Source organism: Lobosporangium transversale (assembly GCF_002105155.1).
Source record: "Lobosporangium transversale strain NRRL 3116 chromosome Unknown BCR41scaffold_14, whole genome shotgun sequence".
NCBI classification, from domain to species: domain Eukaryota; kingdom Fungi; phylum Mortierellomycota; class Mortierellomycetes; order Mortierellales; family Mortierellaceae; genus Lobosporangium; species Lobosporangium transversale.
The window spans coordinates 455,001-478,447 of record NW_019028992.1 but is presented as its reverse complement, the minus strand read 5'-3'; the positions used below and the strand labels follow the sequence as shown (position 1 = coordinate 478,447).

The 23,447-nt window shown below is 42.2% G+C and overlaps 5 protein-coding genes across 5 annotated transcripts; 3 read left to right on the top strand and 2 right to left on the bottom strand.

The window, feature by feature from the left end:
* Positions 1-21: 21 nt before the first annotated feature.
* BCR41DRAFT_351739 (hypothetical protein) lies at positions 22-7,375 on the top strand. The gene is made up of 23 exons (XM_022023848.1): positions 22-265; positions 442-585; positions 680-800; positions 901-985; positions 1,096-1,197; positions 1,289-1,461; positions 1,685-1,811; positions 1,933-2,257; positions 2,345-2,376; positions 2,465-2,525; positions 2,624-2,841; positions 2,948-3,118; positions 3,214-3,282; positions 3,388-3,596; positions 3,704-3,798; positions 3,888-4,380; positions 4,467-4,728; positions 4,803-5,463; positions 5,566-5,910; positions 6,000-6,185; positions 6,277-6,381; positions 6,512-7,049; positions 7,152-7,375. Exons 1-23 carry the CDS (start codon positions 184-186, stop codon positions 7,366-7,368), a joined length of 4,821 nt encoding a protein of 1,606 aa, XP_021882369.1. The 5' UTR covers positions 22-183; the 3' UTR covers positions 7,369-7,375.
* A 2,982-nt stretch (positions 7,376-10,357) lies between these two features.
* Positions 10,358-13,333, top strand: BCR41DRAFT_335350 (hypothetical protein). The gene is made up of 6 exons (XM_022021976.1): positions 10,358-10,539; positions 10,648-10,750; positions 10,835-10,917; positions 11,013-12,515; positions 12,624-12,835; positions 12,942-13,333. Exons 1-6 carry the CDS (start codon positions 10,453-10,455, stop codon positions 13,186-13,188), a joined length of 2,235 nt encoding a protein of 744 aa, XP_021882368.1. The 5' UTR covers positions 10,358-10,452; the 3' UTR covers positions 13,189-13,333.
* A 208-nt stretch (positions 13,334-13,541) lies between these two features.
* Positions 13,542-15,246, bottom strand: BCR41DRAFT_369944 (AFG1-like ATPase-domain-containing protein; the record flags this gene model as incomplete). Its single annotated transcript, XM_022026497.1, has 4 exons — positions 13,542-13,946; positions 14,067-14,894; positions 15,034-15,212; positions 15,234-15,246. 4 exons carry the CDS (start codon positions 15,244-15,246, stop codon positions 13,542-13,544), a joined length of 1,425 nt encoding a protein of 474 aa, XP_021882367.1.
* An 824-nt stretch (positions 15,247-16,070) lies between these two features.
* Positions 16,071-17,871, bottom strand: BCR41DRAFT_351732 (hypothetical protein). Its single transcript, XM_022023847.1, has 4 exons — positions 17,639-17,871; positions 17,484-17,531; positions 17,247-17,376; positions 16,071-17,134 (listed from the first exon to the last, which is right to left on the bottom strand). The coding sequence occupies exons 1-4, from the start codon at positions 17,844-17,846 to the stop codon at positions 16,099-16,101; spliced, it is 1,422 nt and encodes a 473-aa protein (XP_021882366.1). The 5' UTR covers positions 17,847-17,871; the 3' UTR covers positions 16,071-16,098.
* Positions 17,872-21,768: 3,897 nt separating this feature from the next.
* BCR41DRAFT_303967 (alginate lyase-domain-containing protein) lies at positions 21,769-23,351 on the top strand (the record flags this gene model as incomplete). The annotated part of the gene is made up of 2 exons (XM_022020740.1): positions 21,769-22,331; positions 22,643-23,351. The coding sequence occupies 2 exons, from the start codon at positions 21,769-21,771 to the stop codon at positions 23,349-23,351; spliced, it is 1,272 nt and encodes a 423-aa protein (XP_021882365.1).
* Positions 23,352-23,447: the final 96 nt, after the last annotated feature.

Sequence of the window (23,447 nt, the reverse complement as noted above, 5' to 3'; positions counted from 1 at the left end):
AACCCTCTCACACTACATGCTGACAAGGCACACCACTGACCTTTATGCCTTTTCTTATTTTCTGTTCCTCTCCACAGCCCCAGGACCCTTGTCGACTGCATTTGCATTTGTATATTGCTCTGTTTACGATTCACTTCAACATCACATTCTATTAATTCCTTTGGTTCACCAAATTCAGCTGCCATGGGTAACTCGGTATCAACCGTCACACCGTCTGCTGCAACTGCTGGCATTGACTCTTATGTCAGCGAACTTGGCGATATTCACTATGAAAAGAGGCAAGCATATGCTGCACACACACATCCGCACCCGCACCTATATCCATATTGACGGCCAAACTCATGTCAATACCAAACTTCTTTGCTTGCTCAGCTATTTTGTCGGATAGAATAATAACAATTTAATCAATGCCTTTCTCTAACTAATTGAGTATAAATAAAACACTTTGTATTTTAAACAGTCTTGGAAGTGCCAGGTTCATGAAAACGATCCGCGGTCGGATGAAGGAGGGGTCTGTCGTTGTCAAGATATTTGTTAAACCAGAATCTGGATTTTCTCTCAAGCGCATTGCCCGCATCCTAAACGGTATACGCGTCTATGATGTTACATACAACACACACTGATCTTTATTTGTAGCCCTTGACATTTGCTGACATTTATGATTATTACTTGATCATAGAGGAACGTGAACGTTTAGACGATGTTCCTAATGCAATGGCGTTTCAAAAGGTACTCGAAACCGATCGAGCCGGATATTTGATACGACAATACTTATTTAGCAGTCTATATGATCGTATAAGGTACAATGGTCTCTATTCCAGACGATGAATGGGTGGCAACCTCTGATTATTGTTTAAAAAAAACAGGGATAAACATGTCTATTGATATCCAATATGATAGTACGAGACCATTCATGAACTTGATTGAGAAAAAATGGGTCACATACCAGTTACTCAAAGGACTAGCCGATTCGCATTCTAAAAATGTATGTACTGGTCATTTGATCCGCATGCCATGAGTGTGTTGCGAATATCCGTAAACATAAACTAATCTCCCTTCCCAAAAAAAAAAAAAAAAAAAAAAAAAAATGTATAGATCTACCATGGCGATATCAAAACAGAAAACTGTTTGATGACATCCTGGAATTGGGTTTATCTCAGTGATTATGCTGGTTACAAGCCTGCATTTCTACCCGAGGTATGCTCCTATTCTCCCAAGACTATGAAGTCAAATAGCACTAGAGACTTGCGTCATCTCACATATAAACATGGGACTTTCTTTGTGATAGGATAACCCTGCAGACTTTTCCTTCTTTTTTGACACCTCCTCTCGGAGGACATGCTATCTTGCGCCAGAACGATTTTACAAGCCTGGCGTGGATACAGAGAAGCAGAAACAGGCCGAAGACCCAAAAAATATTTTTGCGGGACTCACAGCTGCCATGGACATCTTTTCTGCTGGGTAAGCATACCTATGAGTGATAGCTCATGTCAGACGCTGCGGCAAGATCACATTTTAATCTTTATTATAACTATTATTATTATTATTATTATTATTATTATTATTATTATTATTATTATTATTATTATTATTATTATTATTATTATTATTATTATTATTATTATTATTATTATTATTATTATTATTATTATTATTATTATTATTATTTTTTTCATCGGCATAGATGTGTCATTGCAGAGCTGTTTTCTGAAGGAACACCCATTTTTTCACTGTCACAAATGTTCAAATATCGCTCGGGGGAATACGACCCGACGCCTTATATCAACAAGATTGAAGATGACCATATCAAAGTAGGGGATAACTGAAGCATGTTTTAGAAAGTTATCCCATCAAATATAATGACTTTTTACTAATGCATCTATCATTATTGCTATTAATATTACTTATTTATTTAATAATTTCTTTAAAAAGAGCTTGATTCAACATATGATTCAACTGGATCCAGCAAAGCGCTTTAGTGCTGAACAGTATCTTTCTGAATGGAGAGATCGAGCGTTTCCAAAGTACTTTGACACATTTCTACATCAATATATCCATTCTGTCACAGAATCTGCTGGTGAATCATCCAACTCAGGCGCAATCGACAGTACTATTATCTCTACCCACTCTGATATCCCAGAGCACCGGCCCAAGACCGATGCAGACGAAAAGATTGAAAGGATGTATCACGACTTGGACAAAATTTCGTTCTTTTTAGGCCTTGAGTCTTCACAATCGACCGAGACGAATCCCGAATGTAAGACCAAATATTCTTGTACCAATAGAGCCATGTTGTACAATATTCACCATTAGGTGGCTATTAATCTATTTCTAATTACTTTAGCATCCTCAATAGGGTCCCTATCAAAAGGAATGGTAAGAGACTTATACTCCTTGAGATTATAACTGTGAGATCAGTTAGAAAGTTCATACAAGCAATCCTATCCCATACCGGAATCAATAGAAAACATTGTCTGTGACAGATAAATCGACTATAAATCCTAAGGATATACAATACGCTCCAAGTAAGCATCCTATGGCCAAGTTTGAAAGGGACAAGCAGAAGCAGATTTAATCATTTCTCTGTTTATATTGACATCGTTTGGTAAATTTATTTCCATAGATGAAGGCGCCCTTATATTTCTGTCTCTCCTTTGCTCGTCAATGAGGAATACAGCGTTTCCTTCATCCAAGGTCCATGCTCTGGATATGCTTCTATCCATAGGAAGATATATTGCAGATGATATCAAACTGGACCGCCTTGTCCCATATATCGTTTCATGTCTGAATGACGAGGTAGCAGTCGTCCGTGCACATGCTCTTAAGACCCTTGCTAAAATGGTAAGCATATTAAATCAACCTCAATAGAAAGAAAAGGGATAAATTACCAAGCCTTTCTAAATGGGAACGAGGCCGAAACACTTACGAATGCTCCGTCATTCTATAGTTAGAAGAAGTCGAAACATTGGACGTGTTCAATGTGACAATCTTTCCAGAATATATCCTTCCAGCTTTGCAGGGTTTCCCAGCAGATAAAGAAGTTATCGTGAGATCTACATATGCAGGTTGCATTGCACAATTCGCCCAAACATCGCTCCGATATCTGGAGCTTGCTCAAGTAAGATATTTATCAACTACAGCTCTGTATTTACTTGGCTTGTTTCGGCCCCTCATGTTAATATCAACATGGACATCTCATTGCATCTCAAGTAGTTGCTTAAAAATGAGGGAGCTTTTGCGGGGGCTGATGGCGATGGAGACACTGAAGGCTCTCCTGAAGAGGTAAATACCTGCTCTCGTTATTATTTCATCAACAAAGAAAAATGTATTTGAATTAAATATCGGCACGCTGTGACCTGGCATTAATACTTAAACATTCTGACATAGACCACATATGATTCAGCCCTTCGCGATCTGCAAGAGTCAATCGAGGAACAAATACGTATATTGCTGATTGATCCAGATAGTAATGTCAAGCGGGCGCTTTTGTCAGATATGACGGCCTTATGTGTATTTCTTGGCAAGCAGCGCGTGGATGATGTTTTGCTGTCTCATATGATCACATATCTCAATGGAAGGGACTGGATGCTCCGAAGGTGAGGGAACGTTTAACTATAGAAATGTCTACAAAAAGAAAGAAAGAAAGTAAGGCTGATGTCGGTTTAAAAGCTAATGGGAAAAGATCTTAATTATTTCTTTATAGTGCATTTTTCGAGAGTATAGTCGGAGTGGGAACCTTTGTGGGGGGACGCAGTCTGGAAGAATACATTTTACCACTCATGGTACAGGCTTTAACTGGTAGGACAAGCTAAATCTACCGCTCTCGCGTTTCGATTTGCTTTTCGTACTGAATATGTTTTTTTTTTTTTTTTTTTTTTTATGTGTAGATTCTGAGGAATTTGTTGTTGAGAAAGTCTTAAAATCACTGGCTAGTTTATGCGATCTTGGTTTATTCCAAAAGATGGCCATCTGGGACTTGGTCAGCGTCGTGGCGCCTCTTCTCTGTCATCCAAATTTATGGATCCGTTACGGCGCGATTGGATTCATCGCCTCTACTGCGCAACGTCTGCCTGTAGCCGATGTCTGGTGCATGATCTATCCGATCATTCGGCCTTTTATGCGATCAGATGTTGGAGAAGTCAATGAGCTCCATTTGAGGGAAAATGTCAAACCTCCGCTTAGTCGTCACGTCTTTGAAAGCTCTATTCAGTGGGCTGCGGTAGCCAACAGGACCTCTTTTTGGAAGCCAGTGCGTGAACGGCCGCCTCCGGCTCGATCCATGTCAGTATCTTCGAACCATTCTACCACAATTCCATTAGATTTGCAAGCAGGGCGGGTGAACGAATCCTCGCCGTTCTTTGTCGTCGTCAAGTCTTCAGAGTAGGTCACACAGCATCTTTATGTAAGTCATTGCACAAATTTCTTACTTTGCTCTATATCCTTGTATGGCTTATCCTCACCATTAGAGACGAAAAATATCTGGATAAGCTTCGAGCGATCGGAATGACGCACGAGGATGAAGATAAATTGGCGGCAATGAGAGAATACATATGGAAACTGTCACGTTCACGACAAAGTGCTCGGCCGAGCGGTCGTGAGGATGAGTCTGATGATATGACCAAGGACGGTAATGTAGACCTAAGGAAGTTGGGTATTACACCATGTACCGTTTTCCTGTCACCTGAGATGATTGAAAAAGACTACAATTTAACTCAAAGGTCATCTCAGGTAAAGTATAAGTCGACCAGATACTACATTGCAAAATGGCTATTCTGCACAATCTAATCATACATGTCATACAGTCTGGTAGGGCAAAACCGTATGATAGTTCCTTGCTGTATCCCCATAGACGGATGATCAAGTCTAGCACCACAGGAAATGTCTCCAGACCTTCAAGTGACAGTACGGTAGTAAACTCCATCAGGTCCAAAGAAGGCTCTGCTGGATCCATCTATGATGGAATACCTTATGATCCATCTGCTGCGGGACAGTCTACTACAAATCTATATCTCCAATCGGCCTCTGAGCGTCAATCAACAGCATCTTTTGCGTCCTCAATTACAACCAACGCGTATCAGCCGCAGAGCTATGGCCATTCTGCAGCCGTTCCTTTATCCAACAGCCCCGAGCCCTCCAGAACACGCTCGCTGACATCCAACATTGTTATGGATAAAAACTCGCGACGTTCTCGAATCTTGCTTACTCCCGGAAATACTGCTAGTTCAGACACGGGGAAGGCTGCTGCTGCCACTAGTATGAATGATACGAACGTACAGGGGATGATTGAGCCACCAATTAATGAGAAGACCGTACAAGATGTAATTGCTAAATCTGGAGTTGACTTGCCCAAGCCAAACTCGCCACCTTGGCAGGCTCAATTTGAGGCTGCATATTCTGGAGACTTTTCGCGACGTCACCGAGGCTCCGTAGTGTTTGGTAATAGAACCTTCACACACGCAGTCGGTGAGTAATCCTTTATTTGTCTATCTACTTTATTATTACTATTATTAATACTAGACGATAGAAATCTGACTAAGTCCTTTCTATTTATATATATCTGCATAGATGGTGGCCGACGCAATCTAAACGCTCTATTAGCTCACCAAACACTGAAGGTTTTTCACTCACCTACACATGAGTTTGGGCCGAACATCGTCCCTCTATCTCGGCATCGACGTATGCATCGCAACAATTCACAGACTGTACGAGGACAATGGAGACCAAAAGGGAATTTGGTGGCGCACCTGGCTGAACACAAGGCTGCTGTAAATCAGATTTGTGTTTCTCCAGATCACACATTCTTCGTATCATGTTCTGACGATGGCTCTGTTAAAATCTGGGATACTGCAAGGCTGGAAAAGAATGTTACCAACAGGGCACGAATGTCATACAATGCTCTAGGTAAACACGGTACGACAAGCCATCTTGGCTTCCATTAAAAGTGCAGCTTTATTATTTTTGAATGAGAAAAAAAAACTAATCATTAAATCAATTAATAGGTGGTAAGGTGACATGTATGACCTTTATTGAAAATACGCATAGCGTAGCAGCCGCCTCCGACAGCGGATCAATCCATGTCTTCCGTGTGCACTATATATCTGCAGGAAAGTACGGGAAATGTGAAGTGGTCCGAAAGATTACACTTGACGAAGAGTATGCAGTTACACTTGAGCACTACAATACGGGTAGGTTTAACGCGTTAATATTTTTTATTAAACAAAAATATAAAAAAAAAAAAAAAAAAAAAAAAAACTAACTGTTATTTATATTTTTCAGAGTCACAATCGTTACTCGTGTATGCAACCAATCGAGGGAATATTCACGCATTGGAGTTGGGAACCATGCGCCCAGTATGGCAGCTGAAAAATAATATATCACATGGTTCGTGTAGTTGACTGTGGATCCCTATATCGTTTTGTAATCCGTCTATCGCACACTTCCTTAATTCAATTAGCCATAAGCTACTATGATAGAACCTATTCCTAAGCCTTATTTTATTCCCGGAAAATAGGTGTTATGACAGCCATGGTGATCGACCCACTTAGGGCATGGCTCATAGTTGGAACTAATCGAGGTGTTTTAACACTATGGGATCTGCGTTTTATGATTGCAATCCGATCTTGGGTACATCCCAGTAAATCCAGGATTAGTCGCTTGGTTATTCACCCGGAATCTCATTCACCATCTCGTGGCGGAAAAATCATCATTGCCTCTGGCAAGAATGAGGTGTCTGTCTGGGATATTGAGCATGTGGAGTGTCGTGAGGTCTTTGGAGTCCGAAACGCAGATGAAAAGAAGGCTTTCTCTTTCGACACTTTTAGAGCTACAGAGCCTTTGTCGGGAAGTGAACTACTTCGGAACTCATTTACATCTAATGATTCAAATGTCTCTGCAGACCAAAGTGTCCGAGCAGTGATATTCCCGGCAGAATGCGAATACATGATCACAGGAGGAGCAGACCGAAAGATGCGATATTGGGATACAGGACGTGTAGAAATTTCATATGTAATCAGTGGACATGACCCACAAGATTCACCCCCAAAATATACGTATGTCGCTATCTCTCTCTCTTTTTTTTTAAATTGAAACGGTTTTATGCTTGGAAGCTAACGACCAACTCGTCTTTATATCTCATATTTGTATATACTAAGGACGCGTCGATTTGAAGGTATGCCTGTACATTACGAGGTCACACCGCTCGCAGGCGTGAAGCCAAGGGGTGGTGGGCGAAGTAATGTTATCACAGTCCAGCAACAACAATTACTCCGAAACCATCTTGACGCTATTACAGATATCGCGCTCACAGAACTACCCTGCATGATGCTCATTTCTGGTGATCGTGATGGAGTTATCAAGGTGTTCAATTAGAAGAAATAACAAATAAATAATAAAATAAAAATAAAAAGTGGGATAAACGAATATGTAACCAGCAATTTGGAATGACAGATGATTGGCTGTAGTAAACGCGTCCACACGCTATTGTCTAAGCTAGTTGTAACAGGTACTCCGATAAGATTAGAGCTCCATTAAATAACACTTCTGAACATTCACAAAAGTCTAAAGGGGAATATTCGGTACTCGATGATCTTGTGCAAAAAAAGAACAAAGAACCGAAACCTAACCAAGTATTCATTTTTAGGTCAGTGGTGGGACCCGCACGTGATTATGGGACTAACGAAAAAAGACTCAGGCACCAGCCACACAACGCGTGTCCTTTGGTTGCATCGAGTCTCTCCTTTTTTCTCTTCGCGCCCGTCGATGACGGGCGCCCTCCATTCTCACAAGAGGAAACGCGTCGGCTTCCAGGAAATAAACCAATAGATACAAAATCAAGAACATTATATCATTCATCTGCGTTCTTTTTGTTCTCCAGTCCGGACGCGACGTGGGGTTGTAGAATCGCCATATTTTCACGCATATGGAAAGCATTCTCATTCCTTCATTCCTCATTGAAGATCTGGAGGAATGATAAAAGGGTGCATTCTCATTCCTCCATTCCTCATCGGAGGTCTGGAGGGAATGATAAAAGGGTGCATTCTCATTCCTCCATTCCTCATCGGAGGTCTGGAGGGAATGATAAAAGGGTGCATTCTCATTCCTCCATTCCTCATCGGAGGTCTGGAGGAATAGCATTATAGAGGTGCATTCTCATTTCTTCATTCCAAATCGCCTCTTTTTAATTTCTGTAGGTTTTACTTCAACTTTTAACTGGAGTGTCAATCAATATTACAAAAAAAAACGTATTCTAACCAACCGTTATTCTCATCTATTCAATCTTAATTTAAGTGTGTCAAGGCGCCGGCGTCGGATGATGGCTTAAGCCTCCAATTCCATGCTGCTATAGGATCGCGGCTCTCGCATTCATCTCTTCGTTTGGAACGCGCAAGATGAACATTGATTTGAATAGGATAGCAAAAGGGTTGAATTTCCTGTTGACTACACAAGGAAAGACTGCCGAATAAACTAGGCCCCTGAGGTGCTATATACGCCTCGCTGGAGCCAACTTGATATAGCTGGTCTGTATTTAACTTGAATCAGAGGTCATACTGGAGCTGATAGTGTACTCAGAGCTAGTATGGAGCTGCTAACTCATTGCATAGAGAGTAGTATTTAGCAACATGACTTAATAAATTAACTGTTGAATCTTCACTTTCATTGTAACAGATGGACAGATCGAATAGATCAAATAGACCTGATAGGAGCCAGACATACAGTCTTCTCTCTTTGAGAGATACCTTGGCGCAGCTACCTATATGAACATGACATTTTCGGCGGTGCATTCACTAAAGTCGCTAAGCCACGCATGCCCTGCAAAAAATGCGGCCATATTCTTCGGGCTGTGCGAGTCTAATGGTCTTGACAAACTATATTACTATGAAATGTATTTTTGGGAAATCAAACCCAACGTAATCATAAGATCTCCTTAGCCTCTTCTCTCCGCTATTCCTTAAATCTTGGAAAGAAGGAACAAAAAAGCTCCCTGATATCTGTACAGCTGGACATTGTGGATTGAATATTGGTATCGTTATCAGAATATATATGAGAGAGGAGGAACATCAGACCAGCAGGGACTGCGAAGCAAGTATGACATATTCAGATCTGTATTCTATACCACAGAATCGTTAAATAATGGGCGAAGGAATGAGAGCTCTACAAGTAGAGCATAATTCTTTTGTTTTTTTGTTCAGTAGAAACAAGGCCATTCATCTTTGGGCGCAACGGTTCCCACGCGTCAAGCGTATCTCTTTCTTTCTCTTCTTTCTTTTCTTTCTTTTTTTGCGCTAAAGGGTGAAGAAACTGGTACAATTATCTCATCTGCGAATGCAATTATGTCGAGCAGTCTGAGCCAACTCTCCATCCTCCGCGCTACTCATAGGATACCCACTTTTATAGAGCGATCTAAGGTGATTCGAGTCTAACGTGCTTGCAGGTACAACGTTCATGATTGATTGGCTATCTCATCCTAGAGTGGCCCGACCAAATCCTTGCTATTCACAAAAGAAATTGGCTTCTAAAATGAAGAACAGCAATAAGTTGCTCATAACAATAAACAAACATGCATCACTATGACCATATTTTCCCAGGGATCGACCCCGTTGTTGATTGCTTGATGGCTCATGGTAACAACCAGACCAAACTGAGTTTACTTTTGTTCTAAGGGCCCTTTCCCACGAGAAATTTGAGAGCTCAAAAGAAAAAACAATAAAATTGGCAAACACAAACCATTGCAAGAGAAGAGAAAACGGCTATTGCGCTTGACAACAATCTATGATCTTCGGAAGCGTCTTCTGGCTCTACTACCTGCATTATTTCATTGAGGCCCCCCTTCATGCAAAATATTTTTATCTTTTAAACAAAGCTATATATAATTATGCTGTCGCTTGTATGAATTGTTGATGGATGTGCACGGCTTTGAGAGCATTGGACTTCTGTTTATCGAAAGCAATTGTTCATTGCGCAACCAGTTTGAGAACAATATTGTATATCACTGCTGGCTCCCTCTGTTTCTATCACGTAACGAAGTGTTGATCTAAGCAAAGAGAGCTGAGCCTTCCTACTGCTTTTGCTGTCTTCCTTTTATCCTCATCATCTTTCCACCTGTTTCAGTGGCTTCCTTCTGGTTGCTAAAAAATTGGGCGATAGCTTATGGCGAATGATGCGTTCATGCAAAAAAAAAAAAAAATCGCAGCATAATGCATGTTGTTTCCGCTCTAAGTTTGCCCAAAATTGCGATGTGAACATTGTAAGGACATCATACAAAGGTATTGGTTACTTACCATGCAACACAGATCTCGAAGCGTATATAAAAACCGAGACACTTCTGGTTTGAGACAAAAAAAGTAAAAAAAACTAACAACAAAGTCAATTAAATCTGTGCTCTCCTCCACGGATCTCCTTTCCTTGCATTTCTTCTGTCTCTTTTTAAGCTGCTTAAACACCTGCTACACCTTCATGCCTGCCATGACAAGGCTCTTGACCTTCCTAGCCATCGGTGTTGCCTTGCAATTGGCAGTCCATGCTGTCCCTACTCCAATCAATGTACCTATAAACATTTGTGCTTATGTTTTGCTTTATTGTAATAGCCTGCGTTTTAAGCGTAAAAACTTATATTTCCTATTTCCATTTTCTATTCATTTCCTCCATTAGAAGGATGTCTGTACCACTCCAAAATGCAAAGAACTTGGAAGCAGCATGCTCAAGGACCTTGATCTTACAACGGATCCATGCGTTGATTTCCAACAATACAGCTGTAGGTGATACTTTTTTTTTTTTTCTTTTTAACTGGCATATCTCCATTCTCTAATCTCATGAAACTTGCACATATTTTTTATAGGTGGTGGATTTTATGACCGCGAGACTATTCCTGAAGATGCTTGGAAATATGGGTACCTGTCCATGGTACAAGAGCGCATCTATGTAATGTTCAGAAACCCAAAGTACATCGCATAACACGCATGGCATGCATTACAAAGGTATTTTCTTATTCACACATTTTTTTTCTTCTTCTGCAGGATCTGATCCGTGAATTGGCCACTCCAAACAGTCCCAGGTCTCCCAAGCCAAGAGGTGATGCTGTTGCTAAACGCAACATCAAAAAGATGCAAGATGCCTATACTGCCTGTACGGATGAGTCTCAATTGGAAAAAGTTGATCGGAAGCCTCTAACAGAGCTGGTTCAAAAATTAGTGTACCTTTATCACGTCAAGGATAGCGACCTTATCTCCAAGACGTCTAATAGCAATGACGCATTGCCTGATGCTGGCAAGGAGGCTCTATCTGAGGTCATTGGCCAAAGCATCCGAGATGGATGGGACTCATTATTCATGTTCAGCGTCAGAGTTGATGTTCTTAATCCGGCTCGCTATGTTCTCAATGTTCAGGGATCTGGGCTCGGTCTTCCTAGTCCTAGCCTCTACCTGGACCCGAATGTCACAAGTGCCTATGAGAAGGCTATTGGGGAGATGTTTACCATCATCCAAGGCGAAACCAAACCTAGTGAAAATATCAAGGTACCTGACAATTGGTCCCAGGTAGCCAAGAACGTGGTTGAGTTCGAAATTGCTTTGAATAACGTTACAGTTGAGGCGCAACTGGAGAGCGCGACAGATGTAGAGAAGGCTTTCAAGCTCCTTAGCCTTGCTGAGCTCAATAAGCGCTCTCCCTCGCTCGACTGGGATCTAATCCTCAAGAATGCACTCCCTCGGGACGTGAAGCCTCCAAATACGGTGATTATATCTTCGCCTTACCTTGACAAGCTGAATGCTCTCCTTGAGAAGACTCCGCCAAAAACTTTGCAGAATTACTTTGCTTGGACTTTGATCCGTGTTCATGGAGAGGACCTGAGCAAAGCTTACCGAAAGCCTTTGTATGATCTCAGGGCTACCTACAGCACCACACCTCTAATCTTGGACCGTGCCAAGCTCTGCACCCTTCTGATGACCTTTACTCTCCCTGATATGGTCGGCCATTTCTTTATCAAAGCCTCCTATTCGGATCAAATTAAGAACAAGGTTAATGATATCACCAACGCCATTCGAGCAACATATCTCCAGAGCTTCAGGGCCTATAATTGGCTTGATGACTATACTCGCAAAGGTGCTCTTGAGAAAATCGAAGCCATGGTCCAGAAAGTGGGCTACTCCACTAGTAGACCCGATGATGGCTCACTGGCTTCGATCGATAAGTACTACAAGCCTCTTTCTCTTCATGCAGCAGATCACTTTGGAAACCAGATCAGGACTAGGGCCTTCAACGTTGGAAATGAACTTCGTTTTCTCAGTATCCCTGTAGACAAGGAGCATATGATTATGAGCCCTCAAACGGTGAATGCCTACTACAGCGCCTTCACGAACGATATTAATATCCTTGCCGGTATCTCACAGCCACATTTTTTCGATCTCGAGAATCCAGAGTATCTGAACTATGGTTCGCTTGGAGCTGTAGTTGGTCATGAAATCACCCACGGCTTCGACAACACTGGGCGCCTCTTTGACGCTAGTGGCAAGCGCCATAACGTATGTTGACTATTATTTTCCTTTTTTCTTAAGTATTTATATGGTCCTCTTGGGTGCTTTACTCGCAAAGCAAACTCCCTTAATTATTGCTAATTATACAAATGTTAGTGGTGGTCCAATTCTTCTCTCGAGGCATTCAACGAAAAGTCAGAGTGCTTTGTCAATCAGTACAGCAACTTCACGCTTGCAGGTGCTGATGGCCGGCTCAAGTTTGTAAATGGAAATCTGACCTTGGGCGAGAACATTGCTGACAACGGTGGCGTCAAGCAGTCATTCGAGACTTGGTATTCCCGCTACAAGTCCGATCCTACTAGCAAGAAGTAAGTCATTGCTTACTTTGGTTGTTATCTTCTAATATCCCTAATATTAACTAAAATCTGAAACCTCTCTTTTTTCTGAAACCTCTCTTTTTTGTCAACCACAAAGCTACGACAATCGAAAGCTCCCTGGGCTTGAGAAGTTCACACCCGAACAATTGTTCTTTATCCAATGGGGACGTACCTGGTGCAGCAAAACCCGTCCTGAGAACATTGACATGGACCTGGAGAATGTGCATTCGCCCACTAGATTCCGTATCAACGGTGTTGCTCAAAACTCGATTGGGTTTGCAAAGGCCTTCAAATGCAAACCTGGTACGCCCATGAATCCTGTCAACAAGTGTGATCTCTGGTAGATGATGTCTCCTCCCTCCTTCCCTCTTCTTCCTTCTTCCTTCTCCTTCCTTCTCCTTCCTTCTCTTTCCTTTGTCACTTCGCATTAGTTGAAGGGTTCTGAGACAATGACAACCATCGAAAATGTATATTTAACATAAATCATGCAGAATAATAACGTTACTTTTATTCCCTTTATACCAAAAATTAAATCTAATAAACAAAATTTTATAAAATGATTGAAGAGTTACATTGTGGATGAGATTTTTACTTTTCTATGTTTCGTTGTCACTTATGTTTAAATGTATGGATTTTTTTTGTTTTTCTTTTTCATCATAACTTCAACTTTCGCCTTCGACATCTTCACACACTTCTACTACATGCCCCAACCTGGACCTTGCATCTCAATCAGCCGGCTCTCCGCACGTTGAACTGCGAATTTCTCTTCCTCTCCCGAGAATATAGGGCTTTTCTTCACTTGTGAGACATCATTCAAACCCAAATCATCCATCATCTGGCGCTGTGCAGGCGTCAACTGACCCATCGTTGAAGGATCTTCATCTATAGAATGCGCTCCAGAACCGCCACCAAAAATCTCAGAGATAGGTCCGTCAGCGGAGCAAATCAATTTGACCTGGGATTCGTAAAGTGCATCGATTAAGGTAATCAGGCGACGTGTTTCATTACGGTGAAGAGTCGTGGGCTTGAGTTTGGGGATACCGGTCAAAATCAAGACTTTAAAGCTCTCTGCCAAAGTGAGATAGTCTGCTGCACTTAACGACTATTTACAATACAAGGTAAGGAAAATAAACTCAGCAAATGGAGCAGGGTATTTGCTAATATGCTTTTTGCTTTTTGCTTTTTGCTTTTTGCTTTTTTTTTTTTTTTTTTTTTTTTTTACCTTAGCACAAAGCTCGTCAAACGAACACATTGCAATCGGTCCTGCTGTGTGTGGTAATACTAACTCGCGTCCCAAAAAGTTCATACGCCTCTCAGTAACTTGGAATCCATTCCTAATTGATTTGAAATACATTTCTATTTCCTTTTTGGTATCAGGTCCTAAAGGCCAGAAAAATCGTTTCTCATCTACGAGCGTATCGGGGAGAATAGTTGAACTGTCCTGGACGATTGTAGGCATTGTAGATGAAGACGCTAGTTTACTCCTGTCTTTTGGTTTTGCTGAATGGAAGAATGTCTTTTTCTCCCTTCTATAATCAATACCTCCATCTAAACATTTAACTATACAGTTCTCTTCCAGGACTCCAATACCTGGTAAGAAGCTCTCACGTTGGATTCCATTCTTGTACAGCTCCGTAGGGTGTCGATTTGATGTCGTGACCAGAACAACGCCTCGCACAACGACTAGTTCCTCCAACAGTCTCCTAAGCAACATGGCATCCGCAATATCCGTCACTTGGAACTCATCCAGACATAAGATCCTACTCTCCATTGCTAAGGAATCTGCAAGGAAAGGAATAGGGTCCTCATGTTGATGGGTTGTCGTCTTGAGCTTGTGAAGTCGCCCATGAAGCTGAAGCATAAAATTATGGAAATGAACACGTTTCTTATCTGTTCGTTCCAGTGAACTATAAAAGAGATCCATTAACATTGTTTTTCCCGTCCCAACACTGCCGTACAAGTACAGGCCTTTAGGGATCGCTGCACGACGAGCTACTTCTGCCTCCTTAGCTAACCTCTCCTCTTCTTTCTTATTGAAAACTTTACTGAGCTATTGTTTATATAATAATAATAATAATAATAATAAAGCAGGTTGCAGAAAAATTGAGAAATGTGAGAGAAAGAACATAAACAGATGAGCAAACTGCTTTTTCTTTATTTCATACCATTCATTGCAAATTGTCACATACCTTGGAGAAAAATCCACGCTCTTTTTCGGGAGCTACTTTACCATCTCTAACGATCGGCTCTGGGTTATATTTCATCAATCGATCATGCAAGTCCTGCAGCGTTTCAATAATTGTCCGTTGAAAGTCATCTTCCTTGAGTGATCCTTGTCCAATCAGTTCATTGTACACAGCCATAGGCCCTGAGAAAATATAAAATATACCATGGTAGAGCATATTAGAAAAACTGCAAGAATTTTTTTCCCGCAGTCAATCTCATAACGGACCGACATCAAAAACTGCCACATGCATTTAAATGAATATGTATTTCGGTTTCTTTTTTTTTCTTAAAAAAAAGGGTCTTCCTGTACCTGAAACACTCGTCTCTCCTTCCGTTTCTGTCTTTATTACTGTCGCTGTCGCTGACGACAACCAACGCTTTGATGTATGATTAGAAATGAAAGCTAGGCTGTTGACTGGGAATGATCTAAGCGTTATATTTGAAGAACCATAACAAGTTGGATTTTGACCTGCGACTAAAGGCAATACGGCTCTTGGACGACAGGTGTTTCTCGGTTGTGCTACAAAGACTGTGGTGGAAAGGGGTCGTGTAGAATAAATGAATGAAGAGTATGGTGCAGGATGTGTTCCTGTGCCAGTCTTGATAAATCCAACACTCCTACCAAGGGTTGTTGGTGCCTGCGAACACACCCTCACTGTCCCTGCCATGGTCAATGAGAATAACGTAGATGGCGATTTTGGTAAAAAATGAGGAAACATTGTTCCGATCGATTAGTTTCCAAGGAGTGACTGTTAGAACACAGCATGTGAATTCCACGATCCACGGTTCAAATTGATAAACTCAAAAGATGAAGTTGAACGTGCCACAAGATCTTTCAATCACAGAGACGACATGCCCCTCTCCTTACATGATTAAACAGATCAAGAACCAAGCAGGTAATGGAGAGGAATATTGTTAAATAGCTCGAGCATTTTTTTCTGTTGCGTTTGTTTATTTTAATTTATTTCAGCAAATGCTAAAGAAATGCAATACAAGGATGATAACAACAAGATAATAAAGAGATCCCTTTACCGAGGTCGCCCTTTTGGCCGTTGGGGATTTTGAAAGTCCTGTTGTCCCTGCATCATCTGTTGCTGTTGCAATAAATGCTGCTGCTGCTGCTGTGAATACATCTGTTGTGGATTTTGTTGTAAAGGCTGCTGAAGATGATGCATCATCTGAGGATGCATCTGCGTCATGTTAGCGTACGCCGGATTCATTCCTATACCCATAGGCTGCCCTGGCATGGGCCCCATACCTCCAGGCATCTGTCCCGGCATAGCTTGCATCAATGAGTTTGGTGAAATGAATCCACCAGGCATCATGGCCGATGACATCGCAACCATAGGATTGGACATCATAGGATTCATTCCTGCTGCAACAGCCTGTTGTTGTTGATGTTGCTGCATTTGTTGCTGTTGCAGGATTTGTTGTTGTTGGATCTGCGGTTGTTGTGGCTGTTGTTGTTGTTGTTGTTGCTGCTGCTGCTGTTGATTTAGAGGCTGATGAAGTTGCTGTTGCTGCTGTGATATTTGTTGTTGCTGTAGCGATTGTGGTTGTCCTGGAAGGTGAGAAGCATTGATATTGGCCATTTGGGCAGCAAAATTAGCACTAGGCTGCATGGGGGAAGCCAACGGATTAGCACCTCTATTAGATAATGGTCTGTTCATGAGTGAAGGGTTGAGCGTAGGTGAAGCAAGCTCATTTTGGTTTCCTACTAGATTGCCGCTGTTGCTGTTGGTAATATTATTATTGCTAGTGCTCATTATACCTGTATTGCTCGCGCCAAGACTTGGAGTATTGATCTCCTCTTTGATATCGAGCGGCGTTGGTGTAGCAGAAGCCCTTGCTGATGGTACCTGTGCTGCTGTAGCTAAAGCAGTCGCTGTTGGATTTGTTACAGATGTAGATGCTGGATCTGATACAGATGAGGTACTATCTCCAGTCAAGTTAGACTTGTCTCCGGAGCTGGTGATGTCTGCTAGCGCTGAAACTACATTTGCACTTTCTGTGACCGTTTGATCTTGGTTTTCTATTTTTGCTGGTATCGAAGGTGATTCAGCACTAGATTAATTAAAATTGCAAGATGCATGAAAATATTCTCTTAGTTCAGGTCTCATAATGCCACTATATAACGTCTCCAGGAGCATACGGCCAGTTTATAAGTTAGCCATACATTACTGGATCTACGTCACTGTAGCCACTCCAGTACAGATTAGATGCTCGATCAACGTGGTACATGCGTGTTGTGGGACATAGATATGGTCCTCGACTCTTGCGAGCAGCAATCAAAAGCTTATTCCAGTCTACGATGATGATTAATTCGAAACGAGGCAACACAATACGCGTTCTGCTTTTAGCCAATGCAATTGTCTTGTCGAAAATTTTGTCAAAAAACTTGCATGTCACGTACATGAGGTATCCCGAATAGCAACGTGTTTACGCATCTCTTTCCGTTGAGCTAATGAAGATACAAAGATAAAATGATGGGCCACATTCTAGCTAAATAAGAAGGAAATAAAGAGGTAAAAAAAAAAGCTTCTAAGAGCCGAGCTAACATGTACATACCAACATTGATATACTCTCTGCGCCTTGTTGGTTCTGCAAGAACAGTCGTGGTGGTGGTAAGAGTGATAGTTCCAGTTGATGTAGGGGCTGGAATCAGTTCGAGTGCAGGTGATTGCTGGCGTGAGCTTGATGAGTGAGCCTGGGATATGGTCCTGGAATGATGTCGCTTATGTGAGGTCGGGAAATGCAGTGCGACGTCGTCCTTCATGATGTTATGAATATTAATGAGTATTGATGAGTCTTCTGATTGTTCTAAAAATGGGCACCGTTGAGGCAGATGTCCGGGAATATGCACGTGACTCCATCTTCCTTTTAAAGTTAGGGTGAATCTATTTGACAACCCCCCCCCCCCTAATTTAGCAGTCACACCGGCTTATTTGGCAACCCAGGTCTTCAATTTTCACTTTTTTGTTATTTGACAACCCGGGTTGTCAAAAAAAGAAGAAAAATTGTCTTTTTCAACCTGTCACATGACAAGTCTTCACCCTCTTGTACTTATGGAGGGCCTTTCTCAGCTGGATTTCTAAAATGGTGGCAACACTCCATTATCATGACTGTGGTTATAGCTCTCTTTTTTTTCCTTTCCGCGTCTTACGCATGCGCCATCAAGCGTCGCATAACCACTCCGAATTTATGCATGCTTATTTATCCAAAAAAACCCCTTAGTGCATGTTACCCGTATAGGCACATTTTCTATAAAAGCAAACCCTTGTTTTAGAAATCAGTTGTAATAAAAAAACAACACCTCGTAACCAAAAAAAAAAAGTTTGTTATTTGATGGAAGCTTTTAGATTGCTGGAGGGATTTCATGTTGCTGAGGGATAGCAATAGAAACGATTTTCACATAATAATCTTGCCAATAAAAAAAGGGTTGTCAAATAATAGTGAGCTTGGGGTTGTCAAATTAGATATTTTACTATTTGGCAACCCGGGTTGTCACGCAAAGAAAAAAAATTGAGAAAAATAATTAAGGGGGGGGTTGTCAAATAAGAGTGACAACCTAGGCTCGGTGCCATCCTAGGCTCGGTGCCATCCTGTCTGCAAAGCGGCAAGCCACCAATCACCGTTCCATAAATGGAAGGCGGGCTCTCTACTTTGCAGACAGGCTGGTCTCATATCGAAATTTTTTGAGGGAGCGCTCAAAAAGGAAAGGTTATATTTTCTCAATTAGAATAGCAAACCAATTCAATCCGCGCGCTTGAACATGAGGCTTTGTTCTTGAAGTTCTTCGATTGAATTGAATTTACTATTTTAAAAATATAACCTTTCCTTTTTGAGCGCTCCCTCAAAAAATTTCGATATGAGACCAGCCTGTCTGCAAAGTAGAGAGCCCGCCTTCCATTTATGGAACGGTGATTGGTGGCTTGCCGCTTTGCAGACAGGATGGCACCGAGCCTATGACAACCCGGGTTGTCAAATAGATTAATTCTTAAAGTTAAGGGGTCTAGACCAATCAGCTACTAACCAGGAATGATCTTGTGTTGTGGTTCGACTCCGTTTCTCTAGTAGAGCCAGCAGGGCAGTCTCCTGAGATTGATGAAAGACACCCCAAAACCCTATTGTCCGACGAAATACTGGTGTCTCCGCTGGTAGTTGATTGAGGTATTACCACCAAGTTCGGATCTGTCCGTTCTTAAAACGGAGCGGCTCCTCCAACACTCTCAATCATATTGACATATTGAGGACGGTGGACGGTGATTTCCCTTGAACTTCTTGTAAACCCACGATGCAGCCTTTTTTTTTTCATAGCCGTGATTTAATGGACATCTTCCTTGATTGAGCCGATGTTCTTGCAGATAGCCAGGGGCCCTTGGATCCTTTCTCTTGACGTTTGTGCGGATAGCTCGTCATCAAAGCGTAAGACTGCAGTACTTTTGCTAAAATGTTTCGATAATACCTTGTCGATCACATTTGCTACAGCATGACAATTCTAGGGATTCAGGGGCCAGCAAGAGCTTGTGAGCCATCCTTCTCTGAACAGGCTTCCCCAATATAAACACTCTAAGCTCCGTCATGTAGTACTGATGACTCTGAAGTGGGATAGCCATTGGAGCCGATATACGGGTCCATGGATGTGTCGGTATCCGTGAAGAAGAGGATGCCTTGGAGGATATTATCCTTTTGACGAGCCTTAGCTTTTTCGCAGCCTTTGTAGTGGAAGGAGAAGCATGACTGACTTCTTTCAACCCGTGATGACCATCGATTTCGTATGTGCTGGCGTCGGTTCAGTGGGGTCAGCTGTAGATGTGGATTGCTCGAAGCATCTTTAACCTCCCTGGCTCTTTCGCCACGACATCGAATAATATCGCTCATATACAATTAAATCTGTCATACTTTGTGAATGCAAATCAAATTTCGCTATCAATTTCATTGCGCTGTATCAGTCAAATGTTAGTAACAGTTTGAGCATTATCAACTATAGACAAGAGAGCATCCCTGAATGAAAGACAACCATACAGTGCGCATCTAATGTCATAAGCACCATTCGAGACAGAGTGGTCAAGTAACTTTAAGAAAATTCACCTATAGCTGTATCCCAGGGCTACTCTATACACACCGACATTCTCAAGCCGCCAGTCACTACAAACCCTCGAGAGATAACAACTTGTCGTCCTTCAGTCTACCGAGATCAATCCAACCATTTGGATCACCCTGTATTAGCGCGAAAACATCGAGTGCATTGTTACCAAGTACTAGGTAGAGAGCCCTTTATAGGACAAGACTTTTGTGTCAGTCGAAGTACATAAGGAAGGACCTGGGAGATAGTAATATCCACATGGTGCGCTGACCGGATTTTACGGGTCCAAATAGCTGAAGATGTGAGCCTAGAAGCATTCCAAGCAGGTAGGGCCGAGAAAGGCTGAACTTTCCATGGTGTACTGAGTGTCTAATGCTTCAGGGGAAGCGCACAAGGGTCCCTCAAGGTCAACCATATCTGTACATAATGACGGACAGCTCAAAGACGCTAGAAACCTGTCGTTGAAGCCTTCAAACACTTCTACCAAAGGGCCACAAGTTTTGCATATGTGGTGGCCAAGGCCAACGACAACTTGACGTTGACGAAGTCCCCAAGCTGCGCTTCTAACAACCACGACTCCAGGCAAGCCAAACCGACGAGCCAGTCCTGTATTTATTTGCGTGATGGGTGTCTAAGGCGGATAGACCGTGATAACTTCGGTGTCCATAACCTCACCGTCAATGGCCGAACTTGGATCTGCGAGTTAGGCCGGCCGACACCCTTCCAGCGCTCAAGCTATCAGTACTAACTGTGGTGACGATAAATTTTTACTGTCAGAATAGAAACGTCTCATATTTGCTCCTAATGTATATCAACATGATAACGGTATAAATCAGCGAATCATGATCTCAATAGAAGGCTTCTTTGCGAGCAGGGGTTGTTTAGTACCTTTACTACATATATTATTAATATTGATCTTTTTTATTTCATTCCTTCTCTCTCCCTTTTTTTATTTTCAGCCCCTCTTTCAACTCAACTCATCTCATCTCATCCTACTTTCATTCCGATCACTTGTGTACAAGGATTGCTCAAATCCATCCTTCTTTTTAATAGCAAATAACGAAACATGAAGAAGGCGAGACCCAACTCTGCTTCGGTACTACCATCGCATTCCCAGTTCAAAGACAAGCCCGTCCATGGAGATAGTGGTGCACTCGGCAGTGCAGGAGGACTCGCTGGACGACTGACGCTTCGTCGCATAATCCTTGGTGCAGGAGGTCTCCTTTTTATCTATATCACAATCACAACTATCTTTGGACCTGCCCCAGAGCATTTGCGTCGAGGTCCTGTAGCAAAACGCCCTGAAGCCGATCCATACGTCGATATCCCTAAGGATAACAACAAAGTCCCGCCATATATTAAATTACCCCCAATTGAGAAGGCTAACGAGAACAATAATGACCGCTGGAATGAACCTGTCCACAAAGAACCCTCACATGAGCTTAACAAGGATGTTGAAGAAAAGGATAGTGAAGCAGGAGGAGTAAGGGTAGGATCAGGATCATCACCATCTTCACAAGATGACGCTGGATCAAATGTGGTCCCTAGTACAGACGATGAAGGCAATGTTATTCCGGGCACCGAGAACAAGGCTAGCGACACTGAGGACGAAATGGACGGTGATGCTGAAGAAGAGGAGACAGAGGAGGAGACACCACTTTCAATCGCTACCAAAGCCCGAAGGAACTCACCAATAACCTACGCACAGCTGTTGTCTGCCAACAAGCGTGAATTTGATTATGCAGTCGCACTGCTGATCCGTGAGGCTGACTTGGCCCTTAATCGTACAGAGGTGTACTCTGTCACCAATAAGAACCAAACTGCACCTTCGGGTGATATCCACGACTACCTCTCCCTCTCCAAGTACTACTGGCCTAACCCCAAGACTGAAAACCAGTTGCCCTACATTCGCAGGGATGGTCATATCAACCCTGAGATTGAGACTGTTCGGGACTATCGTTTGTTACGTACCATGATTCGTGAAGTACACATGATGGGCATGGCTTACCATTTCACAGGCGATAAGCGCTATGCAGACAAGTGCGCCATGCGTCTCAAGGAATGGTTTTTAGACGAGGCTACTTATATGAACCCCAATATTAACTATGGATCATTGCAAAAAGGTCAGAAACTTGGAGCTCGTACTGGAGTCCTGGATATGTTTACTATTTTCCGGTAAGTCACTTCGTGGGGCTGAGTTAATTTTTCCTTGTGAGACGATGAGACAAGAATCGGGGAAGGAGAGAGACAAAATGACGATAGAGTGATTATGCAGAAAAAAAAATAGTTCTGAATTGGGGAAAGGGGCCCAGAAAAGACATTCACTCCACTAAAAGACCCTGTCCCAATGGTTGATCACTAAAAATAGCCTAAGAAAAGATTTTTTTTTTTTTTTTTTTTGGCTCCTTGAATCACCGCTATCTAGACCAATCTCTTGCTGTATTTTTCCATTAACACTAATTTTTTTTGTTATTATTGACAATTAGCGTATTTGACGCATTACATTACCTCAAGCAAGAACCCACATGGCCCAAAGATTTGATTCCTAATTTGCAAGCCTGGTTCACACGCTATATCAAATGGCTGGAAACATCGGTGTTGGCCAAGCAGGAGCGCCGGGGTAACAACAACCATGGAACATACTTTGACGTCCAGATCATTGGTATCTATCTCTTCCTCGGTCGCGTTGATGATGCTCGTGATGTGGCTGAGTCTGCTCTTACAAACCGCATTGATCTCCAAATCACGGGTAAGGGAGAGCAACCCGAGGAGCTGGAACGCAAGACCTCTTGGTACTACTCTGTCTTTAACCTGCAAGCTATGATGACATTGGCTCGTTGGGGTGATGATCTTGGTGTGGATATGTGGCATCATAAAGGTCCACAGGGCCAATCTATCAAGAAAGCGATTGATTTCATGCTTCCCTATGCACTTAAAGGTGGTGAGGGTTGGCCTGTCCCCAATATTAAGGGATTTCCCATGGGTGATTACTTAAAATGCCTTCAGATTGCCTGGAATATTTATGGTGATGAAAAGTATTTGGATGCGATCGCACAACTCGAGCCTCAGATCCAGAGGGAGATGGACGCAGGCAATCTTAAAACCATCAGCACCTTCTTGTGCGATATTAGCACACTCCTTGAGGCCAACAAACGTGGAGGACAAGGTCTGATCTGGCACTGGTGCTTGACATAAAAAAAAAGAGTTAGCATAGGTATTTGAGATCTAAGAAAAGCGACACGATAAGAGCATTTAGTCTTTCATTACTCCGTACTTTTTTTTTTTTGCAAA

What these genes read in the sequence shown, in the direction of transcription:
- BCR41DRAFT_335350 (XM_022021976.1), top strand. Translation starts at nt 10,453, where the DNA reads ATGCCTGCCATGACAAGGCTCTTGACCTTCCTAGCCATCGGTGTTGCC. An exon ending in CTGTCCCTACTCCAATCAAT is followed by an intron (nt 10,540 to 10,647) that starts GTACCTATAAAC and finishes TTCCTCCATTAG; the next exon opens with AAGGATGTCTGTACCACTCC. An exon ending in TGATTTCCAACAATACAGCT is followed by an intron (nt 10,751 to 10,834) that starts GTAGGTGATACT and finishes TATTTTTTATAG; the next exon opens with GTGGTGGATTTTATGACCGC.
- BCR41DRAFT_351739 (XM_022023848.1), top strand. Translation starts at nt 184, where the DNA reads ATGGGTAACTCGGTATCAACCGTCACACCGTCTGCTGCAACTGCTGGC. An exon ending in TTGAAGATGACCATATCAAA is followed by an intron (nt 1,812 to 1,932) that starts GTAGGGGATAAC and finishes TTCTTTAAAAAG; the next exon opens with AGCTTGATTCAACATATGAT. An exon ending in CAATGCTCTAGGTAAACACG is followed by an intron (nt 5,911 to 5,999) that starts GTACGACAAGCC and finishes ATCAATTAATAG; the next exon opens with GTGGTAAGGTGACATGTATG.
- BCR41DRAFT_351732 (XM_022023847.1), bottom strand. Translation starts at nt 17,846, where the DNA reads ATGAAGGACGACGTCGCACTGCATTTCCCGACCTCACATAAGCGACAT. An exon ending in TGCTATTCGGGATACCTCAT is followed by an intron (nt 17,377 to 17,483) that starts GTACGTGACATG and finishes TCATCATCGTAG; the next exon opens with ACTGGAATAAGCTTTTGATT. An exon ending in AGTGACGTAGATCCAGTAAT is followed by an intron (nt 17,135 to 17,246) that starts GTATGGCTAACT and finishes TAATTAATCTAG; the next exon opens with TGCTGAATCACCTTCGATAC.